The following is a 15,738-nucleotide window of genomic DNA, read 5'->3' as shown; positions in this document are numbered from 1 at the left end:
AATCTGCGGTATCTGCATGGGAAAGTTGACAGCAGCATCTCACGTGAGGATCGCCGATAGTGTATACTTCAATTGTTATTTTAAGTCGCACTGTAGTAAAATATTTTCGCTCGTTGGTGGTAGCCAAGGTCATGCTGAAGACTGGGAGGTGACACGGGTTCGAATCCTGTCACCGGCTGTGCTGTCTGAGGTTTTCTCTGGGTTTTCCCAAGACTTTCCAGACGAATGTCGTTACAGTTCCCCCTGAAGTTGGCCCAGGACACATATACAAACTCCCCTGTCCCCACTCCTTCCTGCTGTCCTCCCTCCATCTGTCCACGTCTGTACGCCGCTCATACCCGCAGTTGCATCGCTGCGCTAACACGGAATTTTAAAAAAAGTAAAATATTTACAACCCTCGACAAGAGTGGTTCGCCGAAGAGCAGCTAGGAAGCGAACAACAACAACAAATAAATCATGACTATGGCTAGGAAGCGAAGTGATTAGGAAAGATGTCCACTTTTCCCTCCCCATGGCATCCGGTCTCTCACCTATGCCTGTATGGAAACAGCCGTCATTTTGCCTCGTGACCGACGTCTTTGTGTCATTATCTATGCTTGCTTTTTTTCTATTGCTGCAATCTAGAGTCATTTTTGCTGCATAAAAAAGACGCCCACCTGACGTGCATCCTATACGTGCATGTTGCATACAATACAGTGCTAACATTTGTTTATTTTGCACGTGTGTGTGGTTTCGCCTACATACACCCTTGCATTAGCCTTTAATAATAGCCTTTTAATCGACTGATTTTGAAGAGGTAGCAAAACGACAGCAATATCAAAAGCAACAACTCACCTTTAACACTACTGACTCGTTAGAGCCTACTATGGAGCGTTTGACACGGTACCGCACATAGCTGTTCAGAGATGATCGTTTTTGCATCGCTTCCATCGCTTCTGGATTATTGTGCCACTCACTGAATCTAAATTTGGCGTTATGCATTGTAAGCAGCACTTGAACTCTGTTGTTGCCGACTGCAAAAATAGAGCATAATTCAAAGTAGGGGAAACGCAGAATATAGTGTATAATATACAGAGTTGTGCGTAAAGCGAAAACATGCGCAATTGCAACAGGGAAAACTTGCCTAATTTGGGCCACCGCATAAAGCGGGCCTATGCTATTTTCGACAAATGGTGCAATTATAGCACCAGCTGTCACCATGCGTATAGATAAAAGTCCAGGCGCAATAAGAACGGTGGCATTAGACGCCGGCGTCTTGATAATCCTTGCGGCAAACACGTGATTGTATTTTGTTTCTGCGCTTCGTGCATGTAATTTTCTGCCTTGTCTGGTAAGGTATTATGCGTTCTGTGATGGGCTGCTCTTTAGACTCGTACGTGTACTGCTGGGAAGCACATAGTACACTAAGAGTTATTTGAGTGGCAGTGTGCAGAGTGTACTCATGCACTAATTGAGCTATAACGATAAGCGTTGTGTACAGCTCTGCGACCACGTCTTATGTATTTCTATCTGCACATAAGTGATGTAGGCTGCAACAGGATTTAAATACACCCTCTCCAATATATAGTCTACTTTTCGTCCTTTGCCTTTGAGCCTTTGAGTCGTAATGCAAAAAAAAAAAGAAAAAAGAACTAAGCTTTTCTTAGAAGGTTCAATTTAGGAAGCGGCTTCTCTTATTGGACCAATAAGTCAGTTTTTGACATCACAAAAATAACTACAGTCAAACTCCTTTACAACGAAACTCAGGGGACAGCAAAAAAAAATTCGCAGTAAAGGTATTTTCGTTAAAAAGAATGTCCATTATTGGACCTATAGGGCTCCAGGGGGACCGGAAAAAAATTTGCTGTAGTGGTATTTTCGTTAAAGAGGTGTTCGCTATAAAGGAGTTTGACTGTATCAGAATTGGGAGTAGATCTACACGTAAGGTGAGTCCGCCCACAACTGTGTGGCGACATCCTGCTCGTGCCGCAGGGTAGGACTGCGCATCATTTCGACCACCTGGGCTTCTTTAGACGTGCGCAGGAAATCCCCGACACCCGGTACTGGAAGCAATGTTTACCTCCCCCACATTGCTACTGTCCCCGGCCGGGATTAATTTATGGCACCAACTTCCTATACCTAACAAAAATTTTAGTAACATAATTTAATAGCGTAATACAATTTTACCAAGAGTGTAAACCCGGCACTGTTTCTGAATCCACCTATCTACACTACACTTACCGAGGTATCAGTGCCCGATTCCGTCCTTATCGAGAACGTAATCTTTTAGGCTTCAACCTCGGTTTTCCTGAGGGGTTCCATTTTAGGCTTGCCCAACCTTTGTACGCTTTTCCTTTTTCCTAGGGTTGTGAACCTAACGTATACAGGGTGTTTCACGAAAATCCCCCGGCTGAATAATTCGAAAACGGCGTCACCTATCGGGAAACTTTTTTCTGGTTAGCATCCTTGATGCGCCGGCCACAAACTGGCCGCTCAGTTTCTCATTTGCATGCGCTCGTTAATTAGATAAACACCCTGAATTTTTTGTTTTACTTCGCCGGGCTTTGGCACCTGTGCCGTAGCAATGGTCACTCTGAGACAGTGCCAAACCAGTAAAAAAAAATAGCGGCCAGCGGAGAAACTGCGGCCAGTTTGTGGCTGGCGCATCAAGGGTGCTAACCGAAAAATAGTTTCCCGATAGGTGGCGCCGTTTTCGAGTTATTCAGCCGGGGGATTTTCGTGAACCACCCTGTATATATTCTTGTGGTACTCTTACATCAATTCTTCGCTTGTTCGGTGCGTGCGCAACCTGTTCTTGCTCGGCTAAAATACAGTGGCCGATCAAACGCATACGAATATTTTGCCAAGATACTGCACCTAATGCCATTTGGTGGTACAGTTCGTGCATAAATAAAAATAAAAAAGAAGGAAGGCTGTGCCCCCGCGAGGATTTATTTATTTCATAATACTGTGGCCTCCATTCTGGAGGATGCTCTGCATCATGCAGCGAACATCACTTGGCTAAAGCCAAAATTATAGGCTACATGTTTGCATGTGCACGGATGGCATGGCAGTACCACGGATAATCCTTGTCAGGCAAGTAAGCTAACATTTGTTCAACTCTGGGCATTCCTTCTGCCTAGTCATACATGTATGGAGGTAGAATGGGCTATGAATAGGGTTAGAGTATTCGGAGTTTCTTTTTTGTCATATTCGAAGAATGTCTTTCGGAGCTTATTATTTCTCGGGAATTCGGAGTTCTTCGTCGTTTATTTTGTTACAACTGAGTTAGTAGGCGAAATTCGAAGAAAAAGAGACTGCTGTGAAACGACATACTCAAACTGAGAAGGTGCCTTGCAAAAACTAGCGTTTTTGCAAAACCTGCAGGCATCAACATATACTATATCCCAGTCATCTAGCGACATGAAAAGCTCGAAATCGGGATGTTCCTTAACACGGTCCCCAGGCAACTTTCGCTGGCGTCCCATCTTACAGTCTGCGTTGCAACAGCTAGTGCTCTGAAGAAGACAATTTTTGTGTAATCTGTACTTCCTTGATTTTTCAGTCCACTCCGAGGAGGAGCATGAGGAAGCATGGTTCTCAGAAAAATGGAAGGGAAGACCCTAGGCGCTGGACATTTTCCAAGTAGACTTGACAAATGCCCGAAATGACCTCAGAGTGTCCTCATGTCGAGTAGAGTCATCAAATAAGGTACCCTATTCCATGAGTCCACTGTTAAGATGCTTCGAGGTAAGGACGTGGTTCACCTGCTGCGCGGATTGTCAATTTACAAACTGTTGCACTGCGGATATGAGTCAAGAGAGCCACCTTTCCTCGTCACTGAGTCTGCTAACCACCACCAACTAGACAATACAAGGGCTCAGCGCTCTTTCAATCGACGTCACCCCACGTGGCCCTACGCCCTAGTATCGCTGTTGGCGATAGATAGACGTGACGTGAGCGAAAAAGCGAAGAAGAGAGAAGCTCCCTCGTTGCAAATGTATGGCAGCCGTGCCAGATCAACACCTCCTAGATAGCAGAAGGCCTGAGCCCACATGACACAGCGTCACACAGGAAGGCCTGCTGTGGCAGCACCTCCTAGATAGTAGAAGGCCTGCGCACTGCCCAACTCACGGAGGCCAGCGTGAGCTTTGCGAGCTGCTTCGAGCTTTTCTCTTTCATTGACGTCATAGCAGCATCCACAGCAAGCCTTCCTGCGTGACGCTATGCCACGTGGGCGCACGCCTTCTGCTATCTAGGAGGTGTTGGCTATGGAGGCTGCTATGACGTCAGTGAAAGAGCGAACAAGAGAAAAGCTCGAAGCAGCTCGCAAAGCTCACGCAGGCCTCCGTGTGTAACATAGAGCGCAGGCCTTCTGTTATCTAGGAGGTGTTGGCTAGGTGTGTGATTATCGAAAGAGTGCTGAGGCCTTCTGGTATCTAGGACGTGGTGTGTTAACCCTAGATAGGAGGTAATCTTGGCGCACAAGGAAACAAGCCCCGCCAACCAGTCATCACTGCGTGGATTTCCTTGATGCACCTTTCTCGGTTATTGAAACCCACCACCTTTTTCGGATAAATTCGAATTGCTTCTTATTTTACCGGGCTATGTTTTTCGAATTTTTGTGGATAAATCCGAAAATCTGGAAGCCTACCTATAGCCATAGGTGCAGAGCAATATTTTGTTTCATTTTAAGGGCTCTGTCATGGTCTCATCACACCGTCTGCCTCAACCCAACAATATAGGGTACGAAATTACATTCGCGACGCTTTTTGTCACTTCTTGAGGCTCCTACTGGGCCCTTGATATCGAGGTCCGCCCCCGGGTGTTCCGTGTCTTTGATTGCGCAGCCTATAAAATGGTCGTCGGGGCAGCACCTTTCGCGGTGCTCTGTCCGAGAACATTTTTTCCCTAAAAATATCATTTCGCTTACCGTATGATGCTGATGAATTAACAATGCTGGCTTGCGTTGTCTCATGCACCCAGTTCACAATATGAATGAGTGCCTCCTCTTTGCTTATGTTCTTATCCGCAAATATTTCGAGCAAAGAGTAGAGAACAACCTTAGAATCCTCCTGTACTTTGACTGCATCTATCCTTGAAATCGCACGGACGTCGACAGGAGCTGAAAAAGATTACAGTGCGGTTCAATTGCCATCTAACGGCCTTGCTACCTAAAACGTATTGCTATTACCTGACCACATTACAATGACTTGTAGCTAATGTCTATACAAAGCGATCGATCAAAACTGACGTTGTCTGGATATAGTTTTCTTACTATGGGTACTGTATGAAAAAATACCGTACACTTTAAAAATACATAGCGGATCATCTGCTGAAAATGAGTAGAAATAGGAATGAAAAAGAAAAAAGAAAGAAATATGTACAAGTTCGCTTTATCAACCTGGATGCCGCCTACTCCGAGGGAGTAGAAGTTGACGCAGAACCGTTTGGTTCGTCGTTACCGAAGAGGCTGTCAGTCTCGACGGATGCTGCTCATAAAAGATAATCGAGCAATTCACGCTTGTTATGACTAGTGACGAATCACTTAAATGACTGGGTAGCCAGTTTGACTTCGTCGAAGCTCACATCCCCATTTTTTTCTTTATTCACATCACATCACATCACTTAAATGACGCGTGCCTGTGCACGTGTAAGAGGAAGCTAAAGGGATGTTTGGTAACATTTCAGTTGGTAAAATAGCTACAATGCTCATTTTGCATGTTCGCATGTCATTGAATGAAATTTTAATGTATGCGTCTTAATATCAGGGTGTATTCTTATACTATAATGTACCATACGCTTCGAAGAGATTTCAGTTTCAGAATGACAATGGGTGGAAAAAATGCGAGCGAAACGAAGACAAGAATTGTCAAACTTCATTTATTGTAGATTAACATCAAGAAAGAAGGCGGATATGAGGACCACGCGGCGTAAACAATATACTTACGCAGTGTCACAGAGAGCTTTCCATAGACTGCATTGCTCAGTGTTAACCCAATGACGAAATAACAACCAGGCGTTGTTATTCGCAGTGCGGGTAATAGCCAGTCATATCGCGTGGGGATAATGGTATCTTGAAACTTTCGCATCGAAACACTAGCGCCTCTGCGATAGACGCCCTTGTAGACAAAATATGGTTGGACTTTCCATGGAAAATTCTGCAATGAAATAATGCGATCAATAAAGCCAGTTTAACATCAGCAATTTCACTAAGGAGTCATACTCACGATATCGTCCACTTCAGCCGGCTCTCCAGTGACTTCGTCGTAGAATTTCACGCCAAACGATGGCACAAATTGCTCGTACACGACAGCATAATACGGCACCGTGTTCATCGGTTCCAGTCTCAGTCTTCTTCCGGTCACGCTGACCAACCTTATATTCGGATCCACGACCCATCCAGTTCCATCAGATTGAATAGTGAATTTTATTTTGTACCTGAAAAGTGTCACTCTACATGATTCTCATTGCTCATAGGTGACAACGAAAGGGCAAGGAGGTACATTCATCACGTTTCCTGATTTACACAAATCATAATGTGATGTTTGGAGAAGAGGGTACTTGAAGAGGGCTCGAGACTACCATCTCAATTTTTTTCTTTTAAAATCAATCAATCAATCAGGGTACTTGTATAACACGACCGTCGTTGTGCAGTGCTCTACCACAGGGAATTTCATTATGATAGAGTCTGGAGCAAACTGCAGCAATTTGTTTGCTAAACACAACATGAGGAACTTTATTCAAGTGTAGAAACTAACACTTGGGGGCATTCCAGTGCAGGTATCATATGTATATGTATCTCGAAAATTATGGAATAAAGGCTCCCGACGAAAGACTCTCAATGCCGCAACACATGGGGACATAATTATCACTATAACTAACATCCAACATGAGTATTGTTATGCCAGCATGAGACGTAGTCTACTTCAATTTCTGGCGCACCTAATTTGTGAATATCTCACTAAGTAAACCATGAAAAGTTAATCTGACTAGTTCACGAAAATTTCGATGTCTACTTTCGTGCGCAATCTCCAAATAATTCAAACAGTGACAAATAAATTAGTGTTAAGTAAAAAATATTAATTATTTTTAGCGGTCTCACAGAGGTGTACAGAGGTGATCGCAAATGAATTTAGTAAAATAGTTTGAAAGAATACATCAATGGAACGGAGATTCTGCCGCTCCCAAATTTGGTATTTTTCGGCATGCCGCAAAATTCGGGGAACAAAAAAAAACAAAAGAAAAGAAAAAGAAAAACGGAGTCGTTCGTACTGGTAACGACTAATATTTATTTCATCTTTGACTGTGTTCAAGAACGTGGCACTCAGTCGTCATCGCCTTCCGTGCCGCTGTCTGTGTCCGTGAGACCGGATGGGTCGTCTGTTTGAAGAGATGGCATACCTGTACACATCAATTCCCGCAAGGAGCTGTGAAGCACGTCCTGGTCTTGGCTTCCAACTAATCCACATTGCACAAAGGATTGCTTGATGAGATCGTGGGATACCGTATCCCATGCTTCCGTTACCCATTGCGCGACGGTCAGGTAGGAAGCGCTTCGTCGCTTCCCAGTTTTCGTGAACTCCGCAGCCCCATTGCGCAGCCAATCTTCCCAACGCTTTCTCATGGCCGCCTTGAACGGCTTGTTCCACACGACGTCCGCCGGCTGGAGAAGAGGTGTCAGGCCTCCTGGAATGACTGACAGTGACGTATTGTAGTGCTGTTTGAAGCTTGTCTTTGTGGTATTCTTCAGATGTGCTGGCGCACTATCCATCACGAGAACAGTCTTGGGCTTAAAAAAGGCTCCCGGACGTGCACCCCAAACTTTCTGTTTGTAAGTGTTCATAAGTTCTGCTGTCATGCTGCCCTTCATAGCAACAGTCACCACAACTTCCTTTGGGAACTCACATTTTGGGACGTTCTTGAGCCCTTTAAAAATTATCATAGGCTTTAGCTTCGTTCCGTCTGCCATCGCACTCAGGACAACGGTGTATCTCAGCTTCTCTTTTCCGGTAGTTTTACATCTCACTTGCTTGACTCCCTTGAAATCGAATGTCCTGTTCTGTGGCAGATCGAACCAAAGAGGAGTCTCGTCCATGTTCCCTATGCACGATGGTGGTAAACCACCAACAACACTGTTGTTGAAGTCAAAAAAGCTGCGGCACAACAGACTTGCGTTTTCCGGAACTTTCTGGCCTACGCTTGTGACCGTCCTGCACACAACGTCGTATCGGGTCAAGAAGCGGTCCAGCCACCCGTTTGATGCTTGGAAGTCCTGGGACTGACCATCGCCGTTCTCGAGTATTTCTTGGGCGCGGGCCTTTATCGTGCAAGTAGAAACCGGAAAGCCGTTCTTGCGTTGGAGTGTTATCCATGCTGAAAGTTCCTGCTCCATATCAGGAAACTTGGCCCGTTTCTTCTTCCTTTCCTCACTTGAAGGAACGTTTCTTCGCTTTCGAATGCAGATGTCACTAAGTGAGGCGCATGAGCGAAGTTGGTCCTTGCTTTTCATCCAGTCCTGGATGCACTGACGAGGAATTCCATGGGCCCTTGCCGTAGCACTGATATTCCCGTTGAGCTCTTCTAGTGTCTTGAGGACGTCCAACTTAAAGGCAATGGAATAACTGCGGCTGCGGGAACGGCCACGGTGCCGTTCTCGTGCCGCCCCGTTGTTTCCTGGCTCTTCCATGTCCCGTTGACCAACGCCAGAGGTGTCTGCTGCGTCCATCTCCGTCAAATTTGACGAGAACACTACCGAACTGCTACACTGCTTCCCAGCGCCGTTCAGGGATAAACTGATCTCCACGTTCTTTTAGGTCACCCTGATGACCTCATGGGAAAGGAGTGTGTGCCTGTATTAGTCACAGGCAGCTTCCACTCTGGCTAATCCCTTTTGTGCGTGTGCCCTTGCTTGACGGCATTATATTATTCGAACGCTATTTTGTCCGGTTTGATCCCAAAATGGAAGGTAGTCTGGGTTTTTACATGCTCTTTGCCACGAAAAAGGATGTCCCGGATTTTCCGGCATGCCGCATAATACGGGGTTTAGCGGCATGCTGGCCTCCCCCGCTCTTTCCCGGCATGCCGGTTCATGCGGGGGAATACGGTACATGTCCGTATTACGTAACCTCGGGGGATGTGAGAAGTTACAAACAGAAGGGTGACGCTGCCGCCCAGGCTCTTCTTTTGTCAAGAACTTAGGTAACTTCTTTACTTTTCCCATTCTCCAGCATTATGCGACAACCGCTTCCCTTTATTTCATTCTAACAAATAAACGCATTCTACTTGACCACATGAGCCGCCGACCGAACCGCTATGTGTTCCTTCTTTTTACTTTGCATTCATCGTGGCTCGTCTGAATATCTCTTTTCAAGAATTTTTTAAGTAATAATAGCTCTAATTTATCTCTTGTACAGAGGAGCAAGGAACAAAAAGCTAAAGCGATAGGGGAACGCCAGGAGGAATGGTCGGAGATTTCCGGCGCACATTAACCCCAGGTGGTCGAAATTATCCGCAATCCTACCCTATGCGGCACTTGCAGTATGTAGCTACACAAATGTGAGCGGGATCACTGTACGTGTAAATCTACTCTCAATTGTTATTCATGGTCTGGAAAGGGAAGAGTGAATCATGTTGTATGCCAGCTTTAAAGCGACAAGTGATACCTATGAATTTATATTGCACCGAACGGTCCAAATAGTTTGTCAACTTCATAGTGAGCAGTGATATGGAATCTGTATTTTAGGACCGCATTCTGTGCATGTGCCGTCGAGTTCCCCGTTCCTGTCTCGCAATTCATTTCACTTCTAGGGGATGTGGTACGCATGTGCGCCTACAGTTCGTTGACCGTGAGGGGCGATGTTTTTCTATTTTTATCTTTTCATTTTTCTTTTTCCTTTCATTTAGGGAATCCTTGTGAGAGTAGCAGAATTCGTCGGGTGACGAATTGAATATCTTACCGTTTTATGTATATATATAATCAAACTCAAACTCAACTCTGTCAATAATAAGTCAAACTTGTCCGTCAATAGTGGATGTATAAAGTAATACCTACAAGTGCTTAGCGCAGCACTTCTCAATACCAATGTTCCAAAGTACAAGTTGAATGTCATTGTCAAGAGCGTAAGCAGAAGAGGGCCCGCACATACCACGTTCACACCATCAGCACCACTACCACTACAACTCATACTTACTTGCCCATGCGACTAAATGAAATGTTAAATTTAGCTTCTCCCTTGCTCAGCTGAACAGATGTGGTACCCAGCAATCGTCCCTTACGTGGCCCAGCAGTAATGGCTACATTGCAGGCGTAGTCCTTGCCAAGCGATGATACAACGTCTCCCTGCAACGATGCATAAAGCCTGTTCATAAAGCGTACCACATCGTCTCTAACGTTTGATACGGTTATGGTACGCACTGGTTCGAAATTGTTACGTTTGTGGGTCGATTTCACCAGGTTGTGTGCTCTTGAACAGTTATACCAGTGTTCTTTTTCTCCCTGTCGAGCTAGATCAACGCATATGAAAACAATCGAATCGTACACGCCCCTTTGTTAGTCATCTCTCTTTTTTTTTTATCATCTTTGTCTTTAATCTATCTCATCCTTCTTTCACCGTTTGTTAGGTTATCCTTCATTTGCTAATTATTTTCTTTTCTTTTTTATTTATTTTATTTTTCTTTCATTTATTTTTATTTTTTCTTTGCGGAATAGCAAGCCGACGTCCCGTTTGGCTGACCTTTTTTTTATTTTTTGCCTGATGGATTTGCACTCGCACCCTGCACCAATGCCGCAACTGCACCCGCTGAACCTCTGCTGTGTCGCAATTACAAGGTGTAGAAAATTCTCTGTTAACCGGATGTCCTCACCAAGACACGTTCTTTAGCTGTCCCGCCAGGAAATAAACGGACACACAAACACAAAATTATTTGTGTGCTAACATGCCCATACTGGACGTGGGGGACGTACTTAAAAGGTTCACGGCGCACAATGTGGTGTTAATATAAAAACTTACTGCCTAATACCTTCTTACTACACGAATTTATTTCTACGGGAGCCTATTGTACTAGTTAAAAAGTTCTAGCATAGGTATCTTACTCCACGTTTTTAGTGACTTTAGTGGCAGCGCAAATCTTTTTTTGCGAGTATGCTATTTATTGCGCAGTAGTATTTTATTTCTCGTTCTCCTCGTGCCCGCAAAAACTTACGTGTTCCTCCAGGACACGTATCTTGAACGTTGCCGCCGATCTAGCGACATAAGATCCGTTCAGCCCTCTTATTACTATGTCGTACTCATCCTGATGATGTTGTTTGCTGAAACAAAGTTACAGAATAGCTTGTGTTAACCACACTTGTAGCATAACGTGTCGAATGAAATCACAGACGAGAAATTATCCACAAGAGTTCACTAGCAGGCTGAATGGGAACAACAACAACAGCAGCAGCAATATGCATGAGGATGGGATTCAGTGGGACTGTGCTGAATGGGAAGAATACTTCTGAAACGTGTGAAATTCGAATTTGTACAATATTATTATTCTTTCATTCGGAATGCCACACCAATTTCAGTATTTGAACTGCTAGAATACACGAGACTATGCCAGTTGGTGCATCTGAGCCAGCGGATCACACCTTAAGCGGGTTTTCGTACTCAAGAAGAACCGAGAACCCAATGTCAATGTGCCCGCCAGCATGGGCTGCAGTAATGTAGGTTTCGACAGAAATCTTTGGTCGTGGAGGATCGAAATTTTTCCAGCTCAGGACTGCTGGCTGCGCCTTCAGAAAATATCTACTAAGACTGCGCAGAGATATTGTATATTGCTCCTAGCAATACTACTATCGTGTTTCATTAATTGGTCGACCGCGTCATTCAATTGAATTTCACTTCTTCACGTATAACGATATGAAACGAACAAGAACGGTTTTGACACACACAGCACAGCAGTGCATGCAGCTTCATCATCGCAGAATGCAACATGGTGAATAGGCAAAAATCGAATAGTTTTCGTTTTTTAGTTTTTTCAAGCTGCTAGGTAAATGGCCCTGCTCAAAATTGCAAAACAAAGCGGAGAAGGCCCTTTTCGTTTTTCTTAAAGAAAGCGGCATCGCAGACCGCTTCTCAACCTGGGCTCATAAACATGAGACCCATCCTGTGGTGGATATCACCTATACCACCTACAAGAAATGCAGCTGCAGGCGACATATGAAGTCAGCACATAGCTCCAGCAAACACCCAGTTAAGAAGAAGAAGTTGACATCCTCCTCTTTTGAAACACGTTACTAAATTGTTACTACTGGAGGCAACTTACCTTATAGACCTTGCATTCTTCTTAGCGTTGCCTTCTTCCATGGCCATTTTTACAATAGGTACGTCATCTCCTATGTGATTTTTCGTATAAACCTTAAAAGAGAATGCAGGCAGAATGCATAAGCGCATATTTATGAGCTGCACAGAAGATGTGCAGATTGCACGAATAACCCTAGTGACCACGTGCCGTCTCTTAGGTATCGCAATTACTCCACTTGCACGACCCTATATGTATTGATTCAACTTATACATGTATGATTCGTTGTATCCAAAACAAGAGCAATACGTCTTATATTAATGGAGCAAGCGATGAAATCTTGAGCAGGCACACATTATGTAATCGATCACACAGGAACCTCGGCGCCTTGTACGCGCCTCCGAAGTACCTTATGTCGTGAAAGGTCACGGCACATGCCCTTGATGACGGTTCATGTACAGTTCCTGTTTAATAAGACAACGAGTGAATGTCAACCTGAGTCTTACCTTTCATTAAGTAACTAATTCCGCATAAAGAGGACATTCAAAAGTCGACGCGAGTTTGCTTTCCTAAATATCACATTTCACCAGCCATGTCTAGGTTACCCGCAGAAACGCATTAGTAATTACTTCAAACTGATTAGTACTGTGTGTACCGCAGAGAAACGACTAATCAGTTCTCATATTTCAATTGGTCTTTTTTTATGTATACTGAGAGGTACAGAGAAGCGAGGGCTGCTATCTTTTTATACGTGTTGTGCTAATTCCGGAATTAGCGCAGTTGTAATACTAATACAAAAATACCCCACTCGCCACCTGGCCCTCAAAATATATTTCGAAGACTTCCCGTACCACGCTTTACCGATTACTGTATTTGATAAACATTAGCATATTAATTATGCAAATACCGGTGCAGCAAAATATCGTGTTTGTCGTCGTTCTAATTACCTCATTATCCCATGACTCTGCGCATGAGAGGAGGTAAAGTGTGGAGAAACCATGTGATGAAGGCGTCTATCCACTCCAGTGCTGTGGATTTGGCCAAACAAATCGGATTTAAATCAAATCCACACCTTGAAGAGGATACTAAATCTAATACTAATTGTTACACAAAGAAGCGAATTTTGAACAGTTCCGTAACTGAAAAACAGAGATGGAAGGCATCAGTGCAACTGAAATTTCATCAGCAGGTAAATTTACTGCGGCAAAATCAAGAAGAAATGGGGAGCTAGGAACCTGCAAACTGATGACAACATATTTGTATGGCTTCGCCTTTCTCCTTTCTTCGCTGTCTCACATTCTAAAAATTCCAAATATCGGCGGCTTCTGTCCTGAGGCAACTCCCTTCCTGTGCACACCCATGTCGCACTATTTTGTGTAATGCAATGTGCTGCTGAATTGCTGATACAATGGGCTGGGAAAACAAACATTTATCCTTGAAAGACTTGCAGGGGTTATCGGAGTGGTTTCTCTGCCCAGAAGGGGGTCAACGGGGGGGGGGGGGGGGGATTGGGGAGACCGCGCAGACAGTCTGATCTACCTGCCTAGCGTATTCGACGGCGGGGTGACGTTTCGACGCGTCCCTCTTCGCCTAATATCTGGTATCAAGGCGAGGTGAAAGCGGTATCTGGTGCCAAGGCAACGCCGCTGGAAGTCAGAAACTGATCTCGCCAATCAATCACCAATCAATCACGTGATTGTGAAAGTCTCCATCTTGTATTATAGTCGCATGAGCAGGCCAGCCTTGCATCCACTAGGGAAGCGCCAACAGCTGTTAGATGGGCTATGACCCTGTCTGTGGCGTTCGTCGCCGCTTCGCGACATCTCCAGTGGGTGTGGGTGGATCTGTCTGGCATTCCTTTCCTTAGGTGATCTGGGGTAGCCGGCCCTCGTGATGAGGGCTACAATCCTCATTTTTTTCTTTCAATCATCATCATCATCATCATCATCAAGCGCCAACAGCAGCTGCGGAGACAGCGCCACCAGCAGTTGGTTTACCAAACGGTTACGATATAAGCAGGCAGCAAAATCTAGGACGCAAAGCAAAAATTCTAGGTGCATTCCTAGTCCGTGCATCCGGGTATTTTCTGTTCTGTCATGCAGATACGTCTTATCGGCGCCACCGTATATCACGCGTCCCGTTTACTCGTACAGCAAAGACACTCAACGCGGGTCAGCTGTAACATATGCGAACTGCATGCTTGAAAAGCTGAAACAAATCTCGTTCCTAGTTAGCTATTTTTCATCATATCTCAAAGCGCCAGCTATTTATATTTTTATATTTTATTCCTTCAGTGTTGCGATTTTGACAGTGAATAAACTGCCGGTTAATAAACCTCACCAGACAATGAATCGGTTTGGAAAAATGTGCGGTTTTCAATCCCTGCGTTGTCCATCATGAAACTAACCAACTTCCCGAAAGCAGTATTTGCATATCATACCTGGGTAAAGTCAGTTCTCACGTATCGTGCCTGTATGCCTGTAGTCGTGGCTTACATAAGTAGCAGGCGCTCAAAAATATTCGCGTAATGGACTATGAGCAAAAACATCCTCCCAAAATTTATATGTAAAGCTGTTTTTGTCGCATAGCACTCGGGTAATGCAGACAAAGCACGCTTTACAGGCAGTACAGTAAAAACGACTAACTATGCAGACAAGCACAAAATGAAAGTAAAAATAGACAAACAAAATAAACCACCGAAATGATAGGCGGCAAATCCATAGCATAAAGTTGTTGAAAAGTTGTCATGACGTGGCTTACCGAAACAATGCACACCATAACAATTGTATTATATGTTCGGGCTCAGCTCTTCATTGAACTTCACGACATGACATGTAGGTGTACATAGCACAAATGATTTGAACTTGAGCCTGTATAATAATATTTCTTATTATAAAATCTGAGAGAAGATTAAGTTACGCATGCAGTGTGTTAAAAGGTGCCGACAGCGCATCCAAAGCGGCCCCTTACAAGACAATTTGCTCTTTCCCGTTACTGGACATTTACAAGGAATTTGGAAGACATTTCGCTGAAGTCGTGTGGTATACCTAAACCCAACACTGTAAATATGAGCCAAAAGTGTTCCAAATGAACCTGTCAAGTAAATATACTGCCGAGCAGATATTTTCAAATACGTGCGTGTGTGTGGCATGCATGACACTTGGGAAAGTGTGATATTCATGCAGTGTTTATCCTAAGCTAACTGCATTAAACGATCTTTACCTGTTACAGATGGAAGATAGGAACCGATTTTTGCAGAAAGTGAATAAATGCGACATCTTGTCAGGTTTCTGGTCATATCTTGTAAGTTAATGTGAGAGAGGTTGCAGTCTCAGTATGTGTGGTACCATATCTAACAGTGGCTTTATACAGGCTGTCCCAGCTAAGTACGAACATATTTTTTTAAATATATATGTATATATATATATATCACTTTTTCCGAGACGAAATCAATTGCAATATAGCATATGCTGAAGG

The 15,738-nt window shown here is 44.2% G+C and overlaps 1 protein-coding gene across 3 annotated transcripts in view; it reads right to left on the bottom strand.

Moving 5' to 3' along the window:
- Nucleotides 1-15,738, bottom strand: part of LOC135377538 (uncharacterized) — a 55,962-nt gene that overhangs the window by 13,444 nt on the left and 26,780 nt on the right. For all 3 annotated transcript variants that reach the window (XM_064610037.1, XM_064610036.1, XM_064610038.1), the window contains exons 8-14: nt 12,286-12,377; nt 11,185-11,290; nt 10,173-10,321; nt 6,210-6,420; nt 5,930-6,140; nt 4,913-5,104; nt 835-1,013 (exon numbers count right to left, since the gene is read on the bottom strand). In XM_064610037.1, coding sequence (XP_064466107.1) covers nt 835-1,013; nt 4,913-5,104; nt 5,930-6,140; nt 6,210-6,420; nt 10,173-10,321; nt 11,185-11,290; nt 12,286-12,377 — 1,140 coding nt within the window. The remainder of the gene's footprint in view (nt 1-834; nt 1,014-4,912; nt 5,105-5,929; nt 6,141-6,209; nt 6,421-10,172; nt 10,322-11,184; nt 11,291-12,285; nt 12,378-15,738) is intronic.

The sequence above is a fragment of the Ornithodoros turicata genome, chromosome 1 (genome assembly GCF_037126465.1).
Source record: "Ornithodoros turicata isolate Travis chromosome 1, ASM3712646v1, whole genome shotgun sequence".
Classification (NCBI taxonomy): domain Eukaryota; kingdom Metazoa; phylum Arthropoda; class Arachnida; order Ixodida; family Argasidae; genus Ornithodoros; species Ornithodoros turicata.
This window is presented reverse-complemented; position numbering and strand designations above follow the sequence as displayed.